Below are 16,349 nucleotides of genomic sequence, written 5' to 3' on the forward strand. Positions count from 1 at the left end.
TGAGAAAATGGTGGAATGAATAACTCACAGTAGATGCTTAGTCATAACATGAGCAAATATAGTGATGGAAAAGGAAATATCTGTGCATACCTCTTCAGTAGGGTAATCCATGGCATGAAAGTATCACACCACATAAAAGTAAAATACATTCAGTGTTTTGCTGTGGACTCACACTTCCTTTTCACAGATGATGATGCCTGTAATTAGAAAACTGTCTGCACTGGTGACAAATATGGAACATGAGGTGCTGGGAAGTGGGCACACTGCTTACAGACCTGTTTGGTGGCAATTAATTCTTATTAATACACAGTATTGTTGGAAGTGTATGTCCATGGTTGTTATAGCTCTATAGCTGTTGTTGCATCTCTTAAGATTTCTTTTAGTATTACAAAATGAAAGTAATAAAGTTTTCTGAATGTTAATGTAGTTCCTGTACAGCTAAATAACCATGATCACAAAATCTTCAAGGTTGCATTTAGTGGTTACTCACACTGGTCACACCATAGATGAAAGCCCTCCTAGCAAGTGGTCCCGGGCCGTCCACTGTCTTGCCATCATCCTCTGGACCCCATGAGGCACTGTACACATCCACATGGTCAGGGTTCAAACCCAAAGCCCGAGCCTCCACTGCGTCATTCACCGTTCCATCCAACATACGTACACCTGCAAGCATATAGTTTTATCATTATAATATTACACCTCCTGATAAGCATGTAGATGCAAAAGCATTTTGCACAAATCTCCTGTGTCACTTGGGAACTATGAAGAGATGAACTGCAATTAATGAAAGACACTTAACTTTTACACTAGTGGAAAAGTCCATGATAAATTATCATAATGATTTACATAAGGTAAAGCAAAAGTTGAAATATGTTTCTTGGTGCAAATGGGAGTCTGAGCTTGTTGATGCAGTATCATCAATGTCAGTTTCCAGGTAAATGCCTCAATTTACCCCAACTTCTAAGGACGACTTAAGGTGTTCATAATAAAGTTTTCTTGTTCTGTGGTGAAATACCAACTGTTTTTTAAAAAGAAGGAAGGAAATAAATCTGTTTAGTGTCATCCATTTTACAAAATTCTGTGTAGGAGTTGAGAACATTCACCACCGTCCAACTGTGAGAACTTTCAGGTTAGTATTTGTGTTATGGCTTTAACTTATAAATGAAAATATTTTTCTTTTTACTAAGGGGGAATGGTACTGGTCACACCATGACAGTAAGGAAAGAACCATGGCACCTCCCTATTTATGGAAACAGAAAATCTGTTATTTTCAATACTCCAGTTACAACTTCAGAATATTTTCATGGTGAAGTTTGACTTTCTAATTTTTATAATTAATGACTCAAAGTACTAAAACATACTTTAGCATATAAGGGATCAAGATTTGGTAACACACAGCATTTACATGTTTTCATGTTTCTAGTTCAACCACTATGATATTCTAGACAACACAAACAATTTGAATTATTGTAAAATCATTTTCAAAGTTAAAGATTTAGGTTTAATTATTTTGAATAACTACATTCCACAGTTTTTATTTTAGTCATAACTTCTCATGGTCAAAAATTTTGCATATTAAAAATTTCATTTTTCAGTCACGTTTCCACCAGGAGTGTTGCCAGAACTGCACCTAGAGCTCTAAATATCTTTATTTTTTGAATGTGTTTAAGAGAGACAAAAGACAAGGAAACTACCATAATCAAAGCATATAACTGGTAAAAAAAATTACAGGAGTTGTCAACCCTCTGGAAGACTGAACTAGTCACAGAAAAAAAGAAGAAGAAGAAGGAACTGTTATTTCCACTGTCCAGTTCAAACACACACAAAGATGTCTTTCAAGTTGAGACTTCTTACAAAATTAATTCCAGATAACCATGTCATAATGCTGTTGTCTACTAAGAACAGTCTCTTTTCATTTGCTTTAACTTTTTAATTGTAAGCACTAGGGGAGCCACAAGGCAAATTATATCATGAAAATCTCAACACCTCTGACATGTCTACAATGACATGTATACTCATCTTTTGATACAGTGAATCTGTCTAACACTGCACAATCTCAAGTCTCAGGTACTGACACTTCATCAATCTAAACATGTTAACATATAGCCTTCAACAACAGCCTGTACATACTTCTATTTAACTCTTTAAGTAAGAGCCGTGCAAAATGTTGTCTTCTAGTAAGCTTTGATGCCACCATTAGCCATGAAGCTTTTGTGTGCTAATCTCTAGTAACAACCATAAGTGTATGTTCAGTTGTTCACTCCTACCACATTCAGGAAGAGCCATCTGCCAAGAAACATTATGGCCTATCAATAATGATTGAAAATTCAAAACTGGTTTAATCAACAAATCAAAATTGTGTTACCCTTGAGTGACACAAACTTTACAGTCAAATTAGAGCAACTGAAGAGAGGTCATACTGTGACTGAAAAGAGAAATTTCAGGTAGTTCATGACTTTTCTCCAAATGTTTTTTCACTGTCCACACTACAAAGTGCACACCAAAAATAAAAACCCACTCAGAAACTTTATGAAATTCTCAAGCTACAAGAATATTTCAACAGAATGAAGATTCATGCAAGCAGGCAAAATAGTGAAAAATATTTGCTGTATTTATGGAAGCATTTATTAACTGCATGAAATTCACGAAATTAAAAAGGCAAACTGGAAATAATATAACTAAACTTTAAATCCAATATTTTACTTCCATGTTCACTATATTTTCAGCTACGAGAGTTGTCCAGTCATTAGTGGCTTTTATGTGGTAATCAGTTTTATGACTGGTTTTATGTGATCTGTATCAACCTATTCATCAAAGCGGCACTTGCAACCAATGTCCTCCATTATTTGTTGGATATTTTCCGATCTCTGCTTTCTCATACTGTTTTTACCCTCTACAGCTCCCACTAGTAGCGTGAAAGTTTTCCCCCCAATGTCTTAACCCATGTCCTGTCATTCTGTATCCCCTCCTCGTCAGTGTTTGCCCCATGTTCCTCTCCTCCTCAATGTTGCGGAGAACCACCTCATTTCTTACCGGATCAGTCTGCCTGATTTTCAGTGTCCTACTATAGCACCCCATCTGCATCTTCCCCATCTGCATCTTCCCCATCTACATATATACTCTACTAGGTATTCCATTCTTTATTCTTGTACATATTGTACAAGGGCGTGCTGAGAAGTAACGCCTCCAAATTTTTTTATGTGCAAACTCTAAAAGCATTTGAAATAAAACAAACGCTGTTAATATTCTATAACCTTTTTCTTCTTGTCTACATATTTATTTCTTAACATAGTCATCCGGGCAACTAACACATTTCTGTCAACCAGAGACCAGTTTGTTCATATTGTCACTGCAGAATGTTTGACTTTGTTGACGATGAGACAGCTTCACCTCTGCTTGCAATGCTTCATCAAGCGAAGTTGTAGAAGGTGGTCTTTAAGTTCTGAAAACAGACGAAAATCAGATGGCACTCAGTCGCAATTGTATGGAGGATGATAGGTGACAGTGAACCCAAGCCTTCGGATTATTGCAGGGGTCACAGCGCTCGTGTGGGGTCTGGCATTGCCAGACTGAAGGAGAGGATGCTCCATGCAAGCACGAACTATTCGAATTTCAAGCACACTGTTCCTCAAGCACCAAAATACGAGGGTTGACTGTAAAGTAATGCCTCCACCTCCGTAACTCTTCAACAGTTGGCAGCACTGGTAAGTGGCAGGTACTGGCTTGTTCCGTAGCCTCTTCTCTACAGCTCCAGTTGGTGGGAAGCCTTAGCACTGAACGGTTTAAATGGTTGTGTTTCTACAGTGTAAAGTATGGAACCCTGCGCAGATGGTCAGTCAATCCGATTAAAGCAGCGTGCAGTCACTGTATTCTTGACAGCAGATAGTGTCAGCCCAAAGTAGACACATCATCACAGAATGAAAGCAGTTTATGGTGATTGTGCTGATGCGAGTACTGTGCGTCGTTGGGCAAGTATGTTTACAGATGTTGAGGTGGGAAGATCTGACCTGCGTGGTAAAGAGTTGGGCGTCCTGTGATAGAAACCACCGAGTTTCAGAAGCAACATGGTGACAGATTGATTCAGTACGATCGTCGTATCACTCAGAGAGAAATTGTAAACACAATCGGCATTTCACAAGAAAGTGTGTGTCACATTATTGCTGTGCTTGGCTGCAGGAAGATTTGAGCACTATTGGTATCCAGGATGCTGACTCCTGAAATGAAACTGCACAGACTTGAAATTTGCCAGTAACTCCTCTAGCATTACCATATGAGAATGAAGGTGACGCCTTTCTCCATTCAACTGTGACAGGAGACGAAACGTAGGTATACCATTACGACCCGGAGACGAAACGTTAGTCAATGGAATATCAGCACAAAGACTCGCCCCCAGAAAAAGAAATTCAAGACGAAGCCCACAGTGTTCTCGACGCAGATGGTGTAATCCATGTTGATTTCCTTGAGCATGGAGCAACAAACTCAGAGCCTTGCATCACAACACTGCAAACTCTGAAACGACGGTTAAAAAGGGTCCGAAAGGAAAAGGGAACTGTTTTCCTGCAGCATGACTATGCCAAACCACACACTTCACATGCAACCACGGCAGAGCTTCAGAGACTGAATCTCACCACCGTACGGCATCCTCCATACAGTCCAGAATTAGCACCGTCTGAGCTGCATCTGTTCCCGATAATGAAAGACGATCTGCACGAACATCATTATGGTCCTGATTAAGACGTTAAGAGAACTGTGAGATTGTGGTTGCAGACACAGGTTGTCGGCTTCTTCCGTGACAGCTTCAGAAAACTTGTTCATCGTTGGCAGAAATGTATCCAATTGGCTGGTGATTATGTGGAAAAGTGAATAATGGTAATTAAAGATCAGATTCTAAGGATTATTTCTGCTTTTGATTTATTAAAACATTCCCATCCCAACCCAATTAACGAAGGTGTAGGCATTACTTTTCATTCAACCCTCGTAGTTACGTTACACGCTGCTATGTTACACGCCAGAATTCGTAGCATTCTAGCGGCAGAGGGCAGACGATGTATGGTCATACAGAATGAAGTTGTGGAATATTAAAAAACGTTTGCTTTATTTAACAGGCTGTAAGAGTTTTCATCTGAAATATTCGGCGGCATTACTTCTCAGCACGTCCTCTTACATTACTCTTGTTTCCCTACAGCTTAAACCCATTTTTCCAAGAATTTCGAGCATGTTGCACAATTTTAGTGTGGCACACGTGTTATAGGTCGACAAATCGTATGAACCGTAACTTGATTTTTCTTAAATCTTGCTTCCATTACTAAGCACAACTTCAGGTGTGCCCCTCTATTCGCCTTTACCTTTCCTAAAGCCATACTGATCTTCATGCAACAGCTACTACATCTTCTTTTCCATTCTTTTGCACATTATTCTTGTCAGCAAGTTGGATCAATGGTTACTTATGCCTTTATATACAGGTTCTTCTCGTCCACTTTTCCATACCCCTTTCTCCCCCCGCGATATGCTTCCCTCTATCATCATCTATGACAACTACGACCACTGAGATGCTATTGACACACCTACTGATAATGCCCTTTTTACTTCTGCGAGAAAGGAATTCCTCCTTTGAATTTATTTAAGCTGAAGTGTTTCATGACAAAAGTTGGAATGTAGTAGCAGACAATAAGTATCATAAAATTAAGTACAACGCGACGCAAAATGTAAGTTGGAGACCAGTGAACTTAGAAACACACATAGCAGCATCTGGAGTTACATGGCAACGTTACGGCCGATGTGCTCGTGTCCAGCCGTCTTCGGAGCAAGACGCTTCCAAACTCTGTTAAAAGTGACGGCGGGGCTGTAAGAATTTCGTAATGAGATTTGCGTCCTGTCCCCTTGCAGCTGAGACTCCCTTATTGAAACTGCGCGCATCTCTTCGGCAGCGCAGGCCGTGTGCCCAGTTATTGGTTCCCTGTCGAGCGTACCTTATGCAGGAGCAGCCATATTTTGTTTGCAAATTCTTGGAAAAGAAATTTTCCAATATCGGCCGGCGGCGACGGTTGCCCCTGGGACTTCTCGTGGTCCACGCGTGAAAGCCCACATCCGCACCAGGTAGTCTCAGCGCTGAGGTCTCGACGGATTCTCTTGGACGACACCGCTAGTCTTCATCTTATTGTTCCCACCTAGTTTCTGTACAGCGAAGTCCAACAATGAAACAATCTACTGATCCGCTATTACTTAACAAGGAGACATTAAGGACTGATGGAAACTCCCTCTTCGATATTCTTGATATTTAAAGGATTTGAGGGGGGGGGGGGGGGGGAGGAGAGAAGAGGGAGGGGAGAGGGAGAGACAGATCAGCAAATTGCAGTTTTATTTTTTTTATTGTGATCCAGACTATTAGAATTTCTTGCACAGGTAAGTATGTTGAAAATTGTAAGATTTCCTTCCTCTGTTAAGTAAAGAACATTTTTAGCTAATTAACGAAGTCCACCGTAGCCGAATGCTTAGTGTGGAAGTCTAAAATTTGTAAAGTTGTTGGGTCGATTCTTGTTGATATCAACTTTATTTAATTGAATTCCATTTTTATTAACAAATGCAAATGTTATTCAACAAAAACTAAATCATTTTTTAGTAAAATAACATCTCTATTTTCATAACTGATCAGATGGAAAGAAATTAAAATTTGAAAGGAATGCGAAGTACCTTAGTATGAAATTTTCTTTTTTTCCCCTGACCTTTAGCCAGCATCTTCACGGGGCGGCGTGTTACTTATTGGATCTGGCAATTTTAGTGGTAGTGTGTTGTGGATGCCCCCCCCCCCCCCCCCCCACCTCCCGGAACATAATTTGTGAAAACGATGGAAGAACCGTGGGCTCTGCTGACGATTGACAGCCCTATTAAACTATGAAACGTATTTGCAAACGGCGATTACGATTGTACACCGGCTCTACGATTTACTACTAACATATGAAAATTTGTGCCGGACCGGGACTCTCATTTCTCCTTTACGTGAGCATTCACCTTAAACAGATTTAGCTATCCGTGCGCGACTCACGGCCAGAGCCAAACTTCCATATGCTACTGTCTACGTCCTATAGTGCTCGCATACAAATCGTTTGATTGCCGTACAGGGAGAGACATTGTTTTTGCTCGTCAGATTGCCATGTTTTGGCATGAAACACAGTAGGGCAGTGTCTGTATTTTAGAGTGTCGGTATAATTCCATGCAATGTTCCTTCGGACCTTGGGACAGGCAAGCACGGGTAGCAGGACTGTTCGGTGGACTTGTTTCTCCGAAAAAATAAATAAAAAAATTAAAAAACGCTCGAGTACAAATCAGTTTTTTAGATTCTGTTTTGTCTATTTTAAATTCCTAACGAAATTATAAAATGGAAAGTTACAACAAAGGCAGTTTCTGCCTTCAAGGTGGGATGGATTACGAGGGGAGGGATAAATTACATATTCCGTAAACAGTATTAAATAGGTTGCTTTTGTATGAAAATCATAAATCAAATTAATCTGCCGATCTGCTTAACGCAAAGAAGACTAAAACCGTACACAGCAAGTAAGTACGTAAGTAAATACACAAATAAATATGAAATTAGCTGCTTCCAGCTACTGAGACAGTAACACTGTTGGTGACAACATATGCGCCATATTGTTGGTTTTCTTTTTTTTACGTTAATTACGGTCCTGATCACCGTATGTATGTTTCTCTTGTAGGAGCATACTTCGCAATATTTTCCCCCCTGCCTTCTTATTCCCCGTTATAAATCTATAACTCTGCAACAGGATATTCTGACCACGCGCTGTAAGATGCCAACGGGGGAAATATCGTCGAAACTAAGTGGCCCGCTGCCGTGGCCGGCAAAATGAAGATAACCGGGGAACTAATTATTTCCGTCGCCATAAATCAACGCCGGCAGTAATTGGTACGTCGCGTAATCTCGCGGAAACAAAGAACGGCGGCGGGGAGGGAAGGCCAGGACAGAGCACGAAACACTTGCAGCAGCCAAGCTTCCGCTGCACGGTCAGGACGCCAAACAACCCACCACGTGTGTGTGTGTGTGTGTGTGTGTGTGTGTGTGTGCGCGCGCGCGCCCAAGCGCGGGAGAGAGAGAGAGAGAGAGAGAGAGAGAGAGACGAAATGGGAGGCGGGGAGAGAGAAGACCGTCGGTCCGTCGGCTAATAATTAATTACAGAGCCGAAGACCACCCCAGAACAACAGAGTATTTGTCAACAGCAACACACGCAATCAGATTTCAGCAACCCGTAGTGACATCCAGAGCTAATCTACCTTACCTTTCTGTTACAGAAAATAATCCGGTGTGCCGCATGTTTTCACCAGAGTGTATTTTTATGACTAGCACCTCGTGCAAGCGAAGGAATAAACAAACTTTTCATCCTCGTCGCTAGATGATCATCAGCATGTTACTAACATGATCACGTATTTGGTACTAGGGCGACTACGAAAAGAAGATCATGCCACTCCATATAGCCCCTTACTGAAGGTAGTGCAATGCTGATGGTATCTATGTACAGGATGTAGAAAAATTCGCGCTCTCTGACTTCGCAACGCAATTCTTCATATACTAGCAATACAAAAATGTCTCTCATAAAATTTCGTCCAGTGTTTATTTCGGGTAGTGAATGGACGTTAAAGACTGGCAATCTGGCAACACAGTAATCCCGTGTACAGTAACTATCTGTGTCAAGACATAGCAGTAGTGCTGTTCTGTTGGTGGAATGGATTTTGCGTTAACATGCAGGAAGTCGAGGGTTCGATTCTGGGTCGAGGGTTATTGTTTTCATTTGCTACAAGTACTCTGAATGGTACGGTAGCAGGTGTCTTAATCGCCATACAGCGACTGCAGTGGATATTCTACAAAACATTTGCAGTTACATACTACAAACACAGAAATGGTAGTACAATCGTTTTCATAAGTCATCTTTTAAAAAACCTTTTGCACGTCACGGACGCGAACTGTTTCGCGCCACTGCATCTACTAGATTCCAAACCCGCTTTTCTGTGTCTCCCACCCCAATGGCCCCATCGATTAGTAGCAACTATTATTCTTGCCAAGTTCAGGACCATTACATTCCGTTACGACCTGGTATCACCAGTAGGGCTAGCAACGTGGTTTGCAAATGATTTCGATCGGTCCCTTGGGCGAGGTTACACAGAAAACATGTTTGGAATCTAGAAGATGCTGTGGCGCGGTACAATTCGCGTCCACAACGTGCAAACGGCTTCTTTAAAAGCTGATTAGTAGAAACTATTGTACTTCCATTTCTGTGTTCTTAGTACGTAACTGCAAATGTTTTGCAGAAGACCCACAGTATTCTCAGTTGTTGTTGTTGTGGTCTTCAGTCCTGAGACTGGTTTGATGCAGCTCTCCATGCTGCTCTGTCCTGTGCAAGCTTCTTCATCTCCCAGTACCTACTGCAACTTACATCCTTCTGAATCTGCTTAGTGTATTGATCTCTTAGTCTCCCTCTATGATTTTTACCCTCCACGCTGCCCTCCAATGCTAAATTTGTGATCCCTTGATGCCTCAAAACATGTCCTAACAACCGATCCCTTCTTCTAGTCAAGTTGTGCCACAAACTTCTCTTCTCCCCAATCCTATTCAATACCTCCTCATTAGTTACGTGATCGACCCACCTTATCTTCAGCATTCTTCTGTAGCACCACATTTCGAAAGCTTATATTCTCTTCTTGTCCAAACTGGTTATCGTCCATGTTTCACTTCCATACATGGCTACACTCCATACAAATACCTTCAGAAACGACTTCCTGACACTTAAATCTATACTCGATGTTAACAAATTTCTCTTCTTCAGAAACGATTTCCTTGCCATTGCCAGTCTACATTTTATATCCTCTCTACTTCGACCATCATCAGTTATTTTACTCCCCAAATAGCAAAACTCCTTTACTACTTTAAGTGTCTCATTTCCTAATCTAATCCCCTCAGCATCACCCGATTTAATTTGACTACATTCCATTATCCTCGTTTTCCTTTTGTTGATGTTCATCTTATATCCTCCTTTCAAGACACTGTCCATTCCGTTCAACTGCTCTTCCAAGTCCTTTGCTGTCTCTGACAGAATTACAATGTCATCGGCGAACCTCAAAGTTTTTACTACTTCTCCATGAATTTTAATACCTACTCCGACTTTTTCTTTTGTTTCTTTTACTGCTTGCTCAATATACAGATTGAATAACATCGAGGAGAGGCTACAACCCTGTCTCACTCCTTTCCCAACCACTGCTTCCCTTTCATGCCCCTCGACTCTTATAACTGCCATCTGGTTTCTGTACGAATTGTAAATAGCCTTTCGCTCCCTGTATTTTACCCCTGCCACCTTCAGAATTTGAAAGAAAGTATTCCAGTTAACGTTGTCAAAAGCTTTCTCCAAGTCTACAAATGCTAGAAACGTAGGTTTGCCTTTTCTTAATCTTTCTTCTAAGATAAGTCGTAAGGTTAGTATTGCCTCGCGTGTTCCAACATTTCTACGGAATCCAAACTGATCTTCTCAGTATGACGATTAAAACACGCCAGATACCGTACCACGCAGATTACCTTAGCAAACAAAACCAAATCGGCCCAGAATCGAGCCCTAGAGCTCCTGCTTGATAACCAAAACGCTATCCATTGCAGCAAGTGCACAGCACTGTTTTATGCGCTGACAGAGGTAGTTACCGTACATGAAATCACTGTGTTACCAGACAACCACTCCTTGACGACCACCGAGCGAGGTGGCGCAGTGGTTAGCACACTGGACTCGCATTCGGGAGGACGACGGTTCAATTCCGTCTCCGGCCATCCTGATTTAGGTTTTCCGTGATTTCCCTAAATCGCTTCAGGCAAATGCCGGGATGGTTCCTTTGAAAGGGCACGGCCGATTTCCTTCCCCTTCCTTCCCTCACCCGAGCTTGCGCTCCGTCTCTAATGACCTCGTTGTCGACGGGACGTTAAACACTAATCTCCTCCTCCTCCTCCTCCTCCTCCTCCTCCTCCTCCTCCTTGACGACCATTCAATGCCAGAAATATGCGCAGGGCGAAATTCTGTGACAGACATTTTTGTATTGCCAGTACGTGAGGAATTGCGCTGCTAAGTCGGAGTACATGAATTTTTCCTTCACCCAGTACATATAAAAGGCAGCGTTCTGTCTGACTGACTCATCATCACCCAGCCCAAACCGCTACGGACAGGAACTTGAAATTTTGAGGTGTTGCACCGGAGAAGGAATTTTTCTGAATTCCACCCCTACGGATTTAGAATAGGGGGATGAAAATTTTTGTAAAAATAAATCGTTATTAAAGAACTAATTATTTTTAAAATGACGTCTATGAGAATTGGAATTTGACTTCTGGGTTACAAACAAAAAAAATTAAATTTTTCAGTCTTTTTGGAAATTCGATCCCTTAAGGGGTAAAATATGGGGTGAAATGTTTTATGGAAATATTTCATTATGAAAGCAATTTTAAAGCTAACTCCGTGAAAATTTGAATTGACTTCTCTGTTGGAAATTGAAAAACACGCATCTCAAAGTTTTTGGAAAATCAAGCACTAAAGGAGTGAAATTTTTTACGAAAATATTTCACTGTGAAAACATTTTTAAAGCTAAATCCTTAAAAAATTGGTGTTTGGCTTCTCAGTTAGAAATAAAAAAATTACGTGTTTCACTGTTTTTTAGAAATTCATCCTCAAAGAGGGTGAAACAGGTGGAGAAAATTTTCAATGCTAAATCTTCGAAAATTGCTTAAGATATATAGAAATATGTTCTAGGGAATGATAAAGTGTCAATGGTAATTAATCCACAGGAACGCAAAAGGCGTGATTAACAAAAACCTTTTGCTCCAGCTACAAGAATCGCTTTTTTGTCAGAAGTACATTCGGAAACGACCGTGCTTCTATGGCCTTAATTACCGTTGAAAGTCTAGGTGTTGCAACTTGCGAACAAACTAGCCGCCTTCAACGTTTCCAAAATCGCACATCGAATTTCGCCTTAAGTATATCCTCCTTGAAGAGCTACACTGACTGGAAATGATCCAGCCGACCTTTCGGACGTTTCAGACCACGTTACAGCCTTCAAAACTGAAAAATCGACAGTCACAGAGTCCGAAAATCTGCACATTGGAACAGATTGCGCTTCGATTACGCACCATATGCTATTCGGATCTGTTGGCAACCACTCCAACAGAGTAATATTCACTGAGGTGACAGAAGTCATGGAATACCTCGTAATATCGTGTCGGAGCTCCTTTCGCCCGGCGGAGCGCAGCGGCTAGACGTGGCACGGACCCACTAAGTCGTCGGAAGTCCTCTTCAGAAATGTTGCACCATGCTGCCTGTATAGCCGTCCAGAACTGCGGAAGTGTCGGTGATGCAGGATTTGTACACAACATGACTTCTCAATTTTTCCCATAAATGTTCGATTGGATTCATGTCGGGCTATCTGGGTGGCCAAATCATCCGCTCGAATTGTCCAGAATGTTCCTCAAACCAATCGCGAACATATGTGGCCCGGTGACATGGCGCACTGTCATTCATAAAAATTTCATCGTTATTTGGGAACAGTAAGCCCATGAATAACTGCAAATGGTCTCCACGTAGGTGAACATAACCAGGACGCAGTCCATTCCATGTAAACACAGCCCATTCCATTACGGAGCCACCATGAGCTTGCACAGTGCCTTGACAATCTCGCTGCACGGCTTCTTGGTGTCTGGCACAGTGCCCTCACAATCTGGGTCCATGGCTTCGTGGGGTCTGCGCCATTCTCGAACCCTGCCGTCAGCTGTTACCAAATGAAATCGGGCCTCATCCGACCAGGTCACATTTTTCAAGTCGTGTAGGGTCCAACCGACTTTATCACGAGTCCAGGACAGGCGCTGCGGCCACCGTAGGGTGCGTGGCGGAGGGTATCCTGTATCACTACTTGTCATCTCCTTTCCTGTTCCAGGCGCAAACAGAGTGAAGGAAAAACGAATGTCTCTATGTTTCCGCATGAGCCCTAATTTCTCGTATCTTATCTTATCTTCGCGGTGCGTGCGATACCACCACCACCAACACCACCACCTCCACCTGTGTGTGTGTGTGTGTGTGTGTGTGTGTGTGTGTGTGTGTGTGTGTGTGTGTGTGGCTATCCCAATGTCAATGAATGAGCAAAAGGAATTCGCATTCAGAGGTGAGGCCAACCCAACACCATCATCAGTAAGGGAGACACACAGTCTAGGGTTTGAACCTTGACACAGCACCGGAAGAACGAAGTTGCTCGTCGGGTATGCTGAAGTTCGTAGCGCTTACTGTCGAACTGCTAGTGTCTACTGAATACCGGTCGGATACTACTTACGAGGGTTACGCACTACAGTGATTACTTGGCAGTGAATCTCGCTCCGAGTGGATTACGTTTAGGAGGTGCTTGTATTTTTCTACTTACTACTGATTGTTATTCTGTTTTTCCTTATTTGAAAAATTCATCGTAACTGCCCATTGCACGAGGGAAGTAGCCGATATAGCAGCACACAGAAGCCACTGAAATATATTAGCATGAGACAACTTTAACAGAAAGAAGACGCTATGAAACTTAGTGCACATGGACAGTAGCTCTAAGGCTGTGTTACCTTTATCAGATGACAGTTTGATAGTTTTACTTCTGACAAGGATTATCTCTGCCGATCACTTGGAAACTTCCAAAACTCGCCAGTATAAAAGGAGGCGTGGATTACTGTGTTGTCACTTGTCAGTAGACAAGCAGCAAAGGGTCCCTGTAAACTTGTTTGTCAAACAGGCTGTTTCCTGTCCACAGGTTTGTCAAAAAAGGGCACCCGTCATCACCAACGAAGTCTGTCAAACTTGACTTCACTTTTGAAACAGTTGTCACGAACTATTTTGAAACTAGTGAGAATGATTACCAATGCAGACAAAGTGTTTCTTGCATTGACTTTAACAATGCGTATGAAGACGAACAAGTAAACAATACCCTTGTCCATGGAATGGTATAAAGTAAGAAATATACAAATGAAAATGTAATGAAAGTTCGTTAAAAGAACACGATGTGGGAACAATCATCATCTGTGGAAGAACCGGAGAACTTTATATTTTTGTTTTATTATACTCCCGCTTCTATCTTGTGCGATTCTGATTTTGTCCTTAACGTCTTACCACACTATACATAGTGGGAAAGACGCAGTTGCTCTGATGTTCTGATGATTTCCAGGGCTCTTTCGTTTTTATCGGTACACTCATCTGATCGTAGTGGGAACTCACGATACAGGGAGGAAAGCTCCTTCTCCCTAAACATGCGGGGCGAAACAACACAACGTCGGACATCTTGTCAATCAGCCATCAATCACAATTTCTCTCGAATACGTCGGACAGTCCACGTTTGAGAAACATGTCTAACAACGATCCGCACAGCCAAGCAATTCGACAAATTACGTAAGTCTGATGAACTGTTTGATCATTTACAGTCTCCTTAAACAGCAGCATGGGTCGGCCAACAAACTTCGAACGTAAACTAGTCACTGGATCTCACATTGGTAACAAATCCATCAGTGTCAGAAACGCGAAGCACAAACTACAGGTATAAACTAAGACCTCGCAGAACTTAATCTACTGACTTACAGGGACCGTTGAGCATTGTGGAGGGTGGTCGTAAAAAATGCATGCTATCACCGGAAGGAATTACTCTTAAGTTTCAAAGCAGTATCAGCTGCCCAACTAACAGGGAGAATATGCGTAGAGAGTTGAAAAGACTGGGACAGAGTGGTTGAGCAACTACCTGTAAGCCACTCATTTCTGTACTGAACGTTAGGCGACACTTGAGGTGGTGGAAAGAGTGATGTCACTGAGCATTGGATCACTAGAAACGAGTAATTAACTGTGCTATACCCCGCGGCAATCCAATGAAAGGAGATGGTGCTGTTATGGCGTGGAAGCGTTTTTCGTGGTTATGGCATTATCCGCTTATTGCACTTAAGTTAACACTAAACGGAGAAGGATGTGAACACAGTGCATACAGTAGAGGACGAGTTCGCAGAAGGTGACTGTGAGTCAGCACAAAAACGAATCCTGGTACCACCTGCGAAGGAATGGTTTCTGGACAATAAGAGTACGGAAATGGACTGGCTAGGCCATGGTCCCAACCTGGAATGAGTTAGAACGTCGATTTAGCTCCAGCCATCGAGAGTCCATCATCAATGTCTTTTCTCGTTTCGGCTCTTGAGGAATAATGTGGAGTCATTCATCCACAGACACTCTTACACTTCACTGGAGGTGTCCCCAGCAGACTTCAAGCCGTCACAGAGGCAGAGAGTGGACACATTCCATATTAATGTCGACTAATGTGTGTCCATATACTTTTCATCAGATAGCGTAGTTTCATGGACCACAAACACAGAACCTGGAAGATTTGCCAGCAGCTAAGACAAGTGGTTGTAAAAGCTTGGATTGTATCATCTTTCGTAATCCACGAATGCACACATTTTAAAATACGAACTGTCCAGGTGATTCTGTACGAGCACAAAATAATTTAATGAAAGACCATTTTTTTCCGTCTGTATATGTAAATGCTTGACGAGATCTTACAATCGGTCGCAAAGTGGGCAATGTAATGAACTGCACAAGATGAACAGCAAGGCTGACTGGTTGCACTGGTAAGAGAAACTGCAGAAGCAGCGCGAATAATCCGCCGACCCGTCAGATTGCGTGTGGTCACTGGCGACTCCTTGGTGGACGCTAGCTACCTGCACTCGTGGAATGTGGGCTCCCAGGTAACAGTGGGGGCAAGCAGGTGGAGATCCGCCGGTCGAACCGACGGACCCAACCGCAAGACCATTCCCCACACACAGGCGAATGGGTCGGGGCAGGCCTGGTAGGCAGACTCGTCCGCCTGTGTGTGGGGTATCTCGGCAGCTGAGATGCGCGGCAGGTGGAGAGACAGAGCCACTCACCGCCGATGCTGGCGTTGTAGGCGACGCCGACGCCGCAGTAGCTGTTGTAGGCGACGGCCGCCACCTCTCCCGCGCACCGCGTGCCGTGCTTGTTGTCGCCGTTGTCGCGCGGCATCGGGTCGTCGTCGTTGTCGTTGATGTCCGTGCTGGCGTGCGGGTCCTGTCGTAGAAAAAAGTAATCTTACATCAACGTTATCACGCGTACAATAGTCTCCTTGTGAAAAATTTGCATACCGGTAACTCAGGATCTGCAAAAAAGCTGTTGACTTTAAATTAGAAGTGTCTTTATCACCTCAAACATAGTCTTTAGCCGGCCGGAATGGCCGCGCGGTTCTAGGCGCTACAGTGTGGAACCGCGCGATCGCTACGGTCGCAGATTCGAATCCTGCTTAGGTTT

The 16,349-nt window shown here is 42.7% G+C and overlaps 1 protein-coding gene across 1 annotated transcript; it reads right to left on the reverse strand.

Moving 5' to 3' along the window:
• Positions 1-490: 490 nt before the first annotated feature.
• LOC126452491 (endoprotease bli-4-like) lies at positions 491-16,112 on the reverse strand (the record flags this gene model as incomplete). The annotated part of the gene is made up of 2 exons (XM_050091084.1): positions 491-663; positions 15,953-16,112. Coding segments are annotated over 2 exons (333 nt in total), but the record flags the coding sequence as incomplete, so codon positions are not given.
• Positions 16,113-16,349: the final 237 nt, after the last annotated feature.

The sequence above is a fragment of the Schistocerca serialis genome, unplaced genomic scaffold, assembly GCF_023864345.2.
Source record: "Schistocerca serialis cubense isolate TAMUIC-IGC-003099 unplaced genomic scaffold, iqSchSeri2.2 HiC_scaffold_889, whole genome shotgun sequence".
Lineage (NCBI taxonomy): Eukaryota > Metazoa > Arthropoda > Insecta > Orthoptera > Acrididae > Schistocerca > Schistocerca serialis.